The sequence below is a fragment of the Corapipo altera genome, unplaced genomic scaffold, assembly GCF_003945725.1.
Source record: "Corapipo altera isolate COAL_440 unplaced genomic scaffold, ASM394572v1 23, whole genome shotgun sequence".
Lineage (NCBI taxonomy): Eukaryota > Metazoa > Chordata > Aves > Passeriformes > Pipridae > Corapipo > Corapipo altera.
The window spans coordinates 10712750-10722238 of record NW_020884878.1 but is presented as its reverse complement, the minus strand read 5'-3'; the positions used below and the strand labels follow the sequence as shown (position 1 = coordinate 10722238).

Below are 9489 nucleotides of genomic sequence, written 5' to 3'. Positions count from 1 at the left end.
TATTTTGGAGAAGACACTGACCCCCACCGTGTTAGAACCTCCTTCCAGGTAGCTGTAGAGAGAGATAAGGTTTCCACTGAGCCTTTGTTCCTCCAAACTAAACACCCCCATCTCCCTCAGCTGATCCTCATAAGACTTGTGCTCCAGACCCTTCATACTCCTGCCATGCTAGATGATTAGCGTTCCTCAGTCCCATTTAAGGTTTCTGTCCAGCTGGGACATGAAATAATTCCTAAGGGACCAGCAAAAACTGTTAGGGAATACTGTCTTGGAAACTAAAGACAATCAAGATGCCTCCCGATTTATAACAAAATCCTCCCATCCCATGGCTGGTGTTCAACTGACCTCAGTCAGGTACCTGGCAGTCCCTGGGAAATTACTTCAGCCTCCTTCTGTGGCTGGGGAAGGAAGACTCCACTGTAAAGGAGGGGTTCAGGTGGTGGCAGCCCCTTGGCTTCAGAGAACCTCACGCAGGGTGTGCTCTGAACAGGGAGGGGTGAATACCAGCAAAAGGACACGGGTTTAATTACTCTGTGTCAGTGTTGGTCTGCTGAAGGACTGGTCCATAACTGGCTTTTGCTCTTGCGTGGAAAAGGGAGGGTGAAGCCCACCCAGGGAGTTAGAATATAAAATGATGCACATTATCTCTTGCACCAAAATAAATAAAGGTATGTAGTGTTATGTGAAAGACAAAGAAACAAGTCTAAAACTAGACTATGTTGTTCGGGAAACTTCCAGCCTCTCAGCATAAAGAGAAAGGGTTTCATGAACTTTGTGGGGCTGCAGGAATGTCTGAGTGTAATTCCTTTGCTTACACAGCACCAGCAGTGCACATATCTGGGATTAAACTGCAGGTTTAGGTGAGATAGAACCAGAACCTGGCTGGACACATGCACAAGCAGCAGCCCCAAGCTTCTCCAAAACCATAACAGAAAGTGTTCATGCAAGCAGGGTGAATTTGGGCAATAAAAGAGTGCTGAAGAGGCACTGCAGCCATTCCTCCCTTCAACATGTAGGCTGTTCTCAACTATATAACTGACAGGACACAGGAAACTTTTTACAAGTACATTTTTATTTAAAATAAAAATTAATTATGGTGGCTTTTTAAAATAGGGTACTGCACAATCTGTATATGCAACACAGTTTTTGGTACAGAACATACTTATTGAGCAATATCCTTAAATACTAAATATATATTAATGGCTTTCGAGAAACATGACAACATTAATTTTGATATTTTTTTCTCTTTAATCATTTAACCACTGATACAGATTTCCTATAAACAATATTTGTTTTCATCTGTACATGTGGTACACAGTCAAGAAGGCAGATCTTAGAATATTTACATTCATGCATTGATTTAAACACACTATGTTGCAGTTTAAAATAATATATTTTTGTTTGTACAGGTGCAAGGAGTATTGTAAATACATATCTACCATAGGCCTGATTCTCCATTGCTTGGCAGTGTCTATGGTCATGACCTGGTTGGAGCAGGATGCCCACACTTTCTTCACATGCTGTGACCATATGGCATGCAAGACCGGACAATTAGGTCTCTGTATAGATATATATATCTCAATATATTTATATCTTATGCTTAGTAGAACTTTCCTCTTTCCTTCCATGTCTGTTTTTGCAGCATCTGTCCAAGGCAGAGATGCTTTCCGAGGCACACCGCTGAGTTGGGTGTGGGTGAGGAAGGGTGGCAGCTCCACCTTCCTGATGCTGCTGAGGAACAAGGAAACTCAACAGCTCAGGCCCTTAAAGTGCACTCCCCGCTAGTGGTGATCCTTGAGAAGAGATTTTGAGTGGCTGCTCTCCCTCAGACTGAGCACAGCAGTTTGCTCAGTCTGTCTGGTGGTGGTCAGAGCAGAACAGGTAACTTCTGTGTAGAAACTGGTCACCTTTGCATCTGCTGGGGATCCGGCTATTTTGTGAATGGAGCTATGAACTATGAAGGACTGTTCTATCTCTGATGCTTTGGTGGCTAAAAAGGAACTCAAAATGCTTTTAAAGCTGCATATTAGATTGCCAGTTCCCCAGATCCAGGATCACTGCTTAGTGAAGCGCTTATCCATCAGGCCTACTCCTTTCCTTTTGTATTTAATTATAGTACAATAAGGAAGCACAGAAGCCTCTCTTATAAAAGCTTTGCAAGTAGTCTGTAGAGTGTTAAACACAAGCTCATACCACATCAGCAGGCTTCTGAATTCACTCCTGAGAGACAATGCCCTTCTAGCCTTTCTTTTTTGAAGACTTACATCTGCTTCCAGTATACTTTTCTAAGCACTTCTGAATATCACTTTAAATTTCCGTGCAGTGTAGTCAACTGTACCTAGGTAGGAATCTAAAGGCAAAACTACCTCATGGAAGATTTCCCACCTCTCCTTGCCGTGCCATGGAGTGAGGGCTGAGAGCTAAGTATCTGGGCAAGCAGAGGAGCAGCTCTTGGGCTGTCTGCTGCTGCTCTTCTGTGGCCAACGCACTAGAAAAGCACAAGGGAAATGTCTGTTCCAAGAACTATTATGGTGATTATGTGCCCAGATACATTTATCAGCATGTTGCATATAACAATAGTGTATATCTGCCTATGCAAATAAGCTACATCTATATCTCTCAAAATACTGCCACAGAGCTGGTACGTACTTTTATCTTGATTATACAGATGGGTAAATTGAGGCACAGAGAGGCAAAATTACTTGCTAGTAAAGAGCAGATTCAGTGGCAGAGTTGAAAACAGATCCTAGTCCACATGTGCTACTTCTTGCAATGCCCTGCCTCCCTGCTCTCCATGAAGTTTTTAATGTTTATGTTCTCCTGAGGAGTCCTCAGGAGGCCTGGGGGAGTTTGTTTGTGGGTTGTGTCATGCACCAGGGTCTTCTCTAGTGAGGACATTTTACCATTTACATCAATGAAAATCAGACAGTGTCTAGTGACCATCTCTTTCTTGCAAAAACAGATGCATTTTGATGGACTTGTTGTAATTCTCATCGTACAGAACATGCCTTTAAAGCTGAATTAGGAATAAAATAAAACCAACAACCTTTAGGAGAAAGTGCTAATCCTGAGCCTGTATCATGCTAAACTTATCTGCATTCATACTTTATACTCTCAGAGACACATGCAACCAGTCTCAAACTATGCAACGTTTTCACATTTAGGCTGAAACAAGTGGAGTAAAAAAAGAAAGGCAAACATAGGTAACTACATCAAAATAAATGTTATAGCTTAAAAATATTCTAGAAATATACTTGTAATATTATTATTATAGTATTTAGGAACTAAGTGCTTCAGGCAATCATCATTTGGGATACTAGACACAAAGTGTAAATCCTGTCATTTTAATCCCACTTTGGATCTAAGAACATATCACTCTGTCTTGTGCAAGCACACAAAATGACTGTGTCTGGGAATGATCGTACTCTTGGGCAAAGGGTTACTTATTCCCTTTCACTTTTGTAATTGCATTCATTTCCCAAGAGGATCTAGCTTTAAAAAATAATTTTATGTGGTTAAACTTTTACATAGTGATGACAGACTAAAAAGTTAAATGAATAAATCCATAAATTTCTCAAGAGCAGTATATAGCAGCATTTCATTTTATCATTAAAAAGATACTTATATTTACATACACCCTACTGTTCAACAGGTAATAGAAAGCTACAGATGGGCCTGAGCTGAAACTGCTGATTTGAACGTCCCAGAGCTTCTTTTGGGGAAGGTCTGCAGAACACTGTCTTCCTCTACCATCAGGCCAAACTCTGCATCTCAGTAATAGACCAACTGCAGGCAGGAATGCATTCAAATCAAGGTCTGATTTCTGCAGTTCAGGCACATCCTTATATAAAACTGGTGTGCTGCAGTACCGAGGGACATAACAGCCAGGGCACAGCCACATCCCAGAGACGGGGTTGACACCTGGGAGTTACTCACAGACGCGGAGACTCAGTGGTATTGAAGCTTTATGCCTGGACAAGAAGCCAGGGTGTAAATTTGTCTTTGACTGCATCATTACTTTCAGCACAGAGGTAAACGGAGACATACACGTGGAGGTATGACACGAAAAAAAGTTTTCAGGAGATGGGGAAAGACCAGCATCTCAACTAGTCTCATCACCTTTATCCTAAGGGTAACTTACTGAGTCTAACCTGAGATCCTACATTAAATGAATTTGGGTAGATTCAGCCTTGCTTTAAATAGTCTGCAATCCACCTCACAGAACGTATACTAAGCTATTACACTGAATTTGGCATAATCGGCGTTCTCGGCTCAGGAGAGGCAGAGACTGAGTTAACGTGGGCACAACCAGCTTACTGGACCCTCAAAAGTGGTCCTCCAAGCCAGACCTGCAATGTCCCTAGTGGGTCAGTTCAGGAGACTCAACACTTTAAGAAAAGAACACTAGCCAGTGAATGAAGAGGACTTCAAAGGGCTGCTAGTCCTTTCAACACAATCCCGCCCAAATACGCCAAGATGTAAACAATATCTTTCCTGTAGGAGTTTCCCTGGGGAATCAACATGATGCAAACCCAGAGAAATGTGTAGAATTTTGCAAAGGAAGGACATTTTTAAAGATAAAATTTAAATGTCATGAAAAAAAAGAGTCTGATTATGAAGTAATAACGTTCAAAGTACCTCTTAATAACATCTCTCTTTCAATAGCAATGATAATTGCTAAAATCTTACATTTTGATTTCTTTTGCCTGAAAAGTCTTCAGCTGTCGAAATTGCATAGTCACCAGACTGCGGATAAATTTCCTGGGACAAGTCACAAGTTCACGCAAATTTTCCTTGATGGCTTAACAAAAACCTTTGTTCCCCTTTTAATAATGAAATAATAAGAATGCTAAGAATGAATTATTAGCGTACAAAACTGCACAGGCTGGAGAAGCACGTAGGTAACACCTCCCACCATATAGAGGGAGGTGTCCTCCCATATAGAGGGAGACACCTCCCTCTGACTGATTTATGAAAAGCTGCTACCACCCTGGCAGATCACCCTCTCCTCAAAAGACCCTACTTCAGCAGCTTTTTGTGGACACTCAATACAAACATAAAAGTAAGGGGGAAGAGAGGAAGAAGAAAAGCGGGAGGCATCGCAACATCGCTTTCATGAGATGCAGCATGCAATGCTTATGCCTTTGTGAGGCCTTTTCTCCGGGCAGCCCAGGTGGGTGAGTTTATCCTCCCTTGGAGAAGCAGCAAGCCTGGAGAGCAGCCTGCTTTTCCCTTCTGGATCACTGATGCGTGCGCTGTTTCTGAAATGGAAGTCCTTGGCCACACAGCTCCCTTCGTTGCCTTATTTCACCCACCTTGCATACTCCATGTGTGTGCTTTGAAAGTTTACCACCTCCTGCGCCCTTGGCGGGGTTTCAGGGATTATACAACCGCATTGTTATCAACTGTTTTGTTGTTCTGGGAGGAGGTCATTGCATATTCGGACCGACTGGTTCCGTTCTCTTCTTTTCTCATTGGTTTCCTTGGGTGATCCCAGGTTCGGTGATGTATAGGCAGGGTGGGGAGAAAAGAAAGAACAGAGATAAACATCTTCTTTGTCAATATAGATTGAAAGCAAGGACATGTAAGGTACATCACAATGCTGAACTTTTCCTATCTCTTTTTCCCTTTCTGAACACGGACCAAATCAGTAGTTAAAATTTGTCAAGCATCATGATCCACCTGGAGGGCGAGAGGTCTGATCCTGAGGTCTCATGATGTGCTATTGGTGTGCCCATGCTAATTTGGATACCTGTAATAGATACAGGTGTACCTGTTACATGAGATGAAGGCTGCTGGAAGGAGCGTCCTCCACCATCACCTCTATCTCTGGAAGAGAGGCTGGGATGCTGGTTGGGCTCTGCCTCGGAGGAGTCCTGGCCTTCCTCCTCAAAGTGTTACATCATTCAAACTGGGATGATGACCAGTTGTGTCCAACTCACCATAAAACCCATAAAACCACACTGTGTTTGGTAGGAGTAGACTCATCTGACCAGCACAGATACATACACCTGTGGTGACCTGACAATCTTCACAGCCAATGGAGAAAAACAGGTACTAATAAAACATGGTTCAGAATAGCTTAAAGTAGAAACACAAAATAAGTCAGATGCTTTGTGCCCAAGGCATTTGTTTTTCTCTGCATTCTCTGGGCATCAGGCAAAGCATCAACAGTTGGTCGAGGGAAGGGATTGTCCCACTCTGCTCTGCACTGGGGCAGCCTCACTTTGAATACTGTGTGCAGTTTTGGTCACCACAAAATAAGACAGACATAAAGCTATTAGGGAGTGTCTAAAGAAGGGCAATGAAGATGGTGAAGGGCCTTGAGGGGAAGCCGTATGAGGAGCAACTGAGGGCACTCGGTGTGTTCAGCCTGCAGAAGAGGAGACTGAGGAGAGACCTCATTGCAGTTACAACTTCCTTGTGAGGGGAAGAGCAGGGGCAGGCACTGATCATTTCTCTGTGGTGACCAGTGACAGGATCACAGGGAATGGCCTGAGGTTGTGTCAGGGGAGATTTAGGTTGGATATTAGAAAGAGGTTCTTCAGATAGAGGGTGGTTGGGCACTGGAACAGGCTCCCCAGGGAAGTAAGTGGTGACAGCATCAAGCCTGACAGAGTTCAAGAAGCATTTGGACAATGCTCTCAGGCACATGATGTGACCCTTGGGGATGGTCCTGTGCAGGGCCAGGAATTGGACTTGATGATCCTTGTGGGTCCTTTCCAACTTTGCATATTCTGTGATTCTGTGAAAAAGCTTTGTGCTTTCCACACAGATATTTCAGACATTAGGGCCTTGAGTTTAAGGTGCTTCTGAGGGCAAAAAGAGGACCAGATACATGTAATAAAACAGTCTGTCTGTGCAATTGTTCTTGACAATGTTTAAAAAACCAATCAGCAATTAATGACAGTTAATGACAATTTCAGCAAAGTATTAATAAAAGATTTATGGAGAATGATTACAAGAAAATAAATTTGTTTGCTTGTAATTTCAAAGACAATACTTCTGATTGTGTTATTTTATACTTCTCTTTAGCTGGTTAGAGTTAAAATTTGTTAATATTAGCCATGATTCCAGAATGGAAATGGAAGGCAAGGGAGGACTAAGAGTTGTTGAGACTAAGGGTTTTATGAACTGTTTTTCAGTCCTTAACATGCAGTGCCTGTCTGCATCTGACATAAGGTCCTGTGGCTCTGTCTTTTGTGACACTGTAAAGCACCCTGCCACATCCTTGACAAAAGGGATGAAGAATTTGATGGCAACACTTATTTTTTTTCTGGGTAGGAAAATTGCTGTGGCTATCTAAACTTCTTTGCTGCTTACAAAAATTCTTTCCTTTTGCTTTTCCCCCAGTTCTGAACCTATCAATGATCAAAAAATGAAGACATTTTGGCCACTTCTACTTGCTGTTTGTCTCCTGCTTACCCCTTCTTTCTTCGGTCTCTCTCTCTGCACCTCTCCAGTTCCATTTTCTTTTTGCCCTGTCTAACCTTCCTCTTCTTTCTTTATGCTAAAAAATGTATTCCTCTCATTTTTATCTACATATTTCTCTTTTCTAGAAGTGATTTTAAGACAGATCGCTTCAGTTCTCCTGAAATGTTTTTTAGTTTCCTCCCTGGGGTTTTTTTTTCTTTTCTTGCTTTTCTTTTTTTTTTTTTTCTTCAGTTGCTCTTCCCTGAGAGCTGCCATTTGCTCTTTCCCTGGAGAGGTTGCCAGGGGTATGACACCACTGGCACTTGCATGCATTGGAAGGGTATTTTTTCAGAACCGGCAAATAAGGGAATGGAGATTTTATCAAGATTCTTCTTCTGCCTTATCAATTGCTCAGGGTTAGTGCTAGCAAAACAGAGCAGCTATTTTCTTGTCTCAATGAAATGACTACTGTCAGATGCAAAAGTTCAGGCTTGGAGACTGCTCTGTTTAATTCTTTCACTCAATTTGTTTCCAAATTCACATCAGGAATGGACTTGGGGTCAAGCCTGACCAAGTTACACTATTTAAATCATTGACTTGGCACACTTGCATGCACTTGTCACCATGATTAAAACTGACCTTTTTTATTTAGATATGCAAGGTCATTTTGGCCTGTTGAGATTTTTCAGGTGCCCTCTTGCATTAGGGCATGGCTCTCTGTGTGCCACTAGCTCTTTTTTATTCCAGATTTCGTTGACTGTTGAGATCCAAGCATGCAAATTTTCCTCTTACACATCAAGGGGAACCCCTTTATCCTATTTTCTGCCTAATATGCATGATCTTCCAATGTGTAATACTCCAAGCCCCCTTTAAGAGGACGAGCTATGGACACGCATTTATGCATTTCCATTCCAGGGTTGCTCTTCACTGGTCAAAGGGATGTTTCAAATTAGTAAGGGAATGAGTAGGGAACTATTCATATCTGTGACATACTCACTTGGTGGCAGGCGAAACAGGCTGTTTGCTAATAAATGGTTTGGATTGTTTTACAGTATGATTTGCTATACATTGTGCTTGGATGTTTAGCGAACAAATCGGTGTGTTCTTCATGCCAAACATCTGTGAATGAAAGGGCCGTGCAATTCTGTACAGCTTAGTACATGCCCGAAATGATGCCTCAGATTCCATATTGACCTCGTCACCACACATGCATTAACTTGCATGAGTCCTAAAACCAAGAAAGCACGAAACATCCATTTAATAGTGTATTTCACATGTCAAACTTAAATTTCAGAGGAGGTTCTGATCACATTATAAACCTTATTTACCAAAGAATTTCATACTGGCTTGTCATACTGGCTTGTACCAATCCTTTGCAGAGTCCTGTGTAAAGGTCAATGTAATGATGCACATTCAAACATAATTTGTATGTTCTGTGTTCAGGAAATTTCCTACAGGAAACATAATTTTTGGCTCTTTACTATGTCTAGCCACAAAACTCAGTATATTTGACAAAACTCTCCTTGCCAGCTTTGGCTACTGGTATAAATTTGGCAGGGAGTTACTGTCAGTAAGGCAGTTGTGTGGTAGAGTATTAGGGGAGAGCTTCACCTCGTGTCCCACTTGAACACACTTAAGAAAACCTCTATAGATGACTATTCAGACGAAATCAAGCAAGAGCAGAGCAAACTATTAATTTAATCAGGACTTTATTATGCCTCATTATAGGCTTACTGAAGCTTTGAGGAGAATAAGACCACTTAGAAATGGGAATTTAAGTTTTGTCCAGAACAGTAAACTGCAACAGAGTTTAAAAGTCACTGTGCAATCCACAACTCATACACTTGCAGGTGCTTCATGCTTGAAAGGGATGAGAGTTAAGAATAAAACCTGATTTCATAAGGCAAGTCTGAGTGTTGCAAACCTGTTTGCTGTGGCCTACCTCCATAGCAATGCCTCTGTTGAGTGCCAGTGCATCATGGGCAGTATCTGGGAAGGCTGGGCCCTGGGGAAACCCAATCAAGCTAGGAGGGGGTGACCTTGGGCTGGCAGCAGAGAGATGACAGGATCTCAAAT

The 9489-nt window shown here is 42.1% G+C and overlaps 1 protein-coding gene across 3 annotated transcripts in view; it reads right to left on the bottom strand.

Moving 5' to 3' along the window:
- Positions 1-1052: 1052 nt before the first annotated feature.
- PRIMA1 (proline rich membrane anchor 1) overlaps positions 1053-9489 on the bottom strand; it is a 55450-nt gene continuing 47013 nt past the window's right edge. For 2 of the 3 annotated variants that reach the window (XM_027638206.1, XM_027638205.1), the window contains one exon: positions 1053-5482. In XM_027638206.1, coding sequence (XP_027494007.1) covers positions 5383-5482 — 100 coding nt within the window. In that variant the 3' untranslated portion in view covers positions 1053-5382. Of the gene's footprint in view, positions 5483-6716; positions 8642-9489 lie in introns of those variants that run through there. The other variant, XM_027638207.1, reaches the window with a different exon arrangement.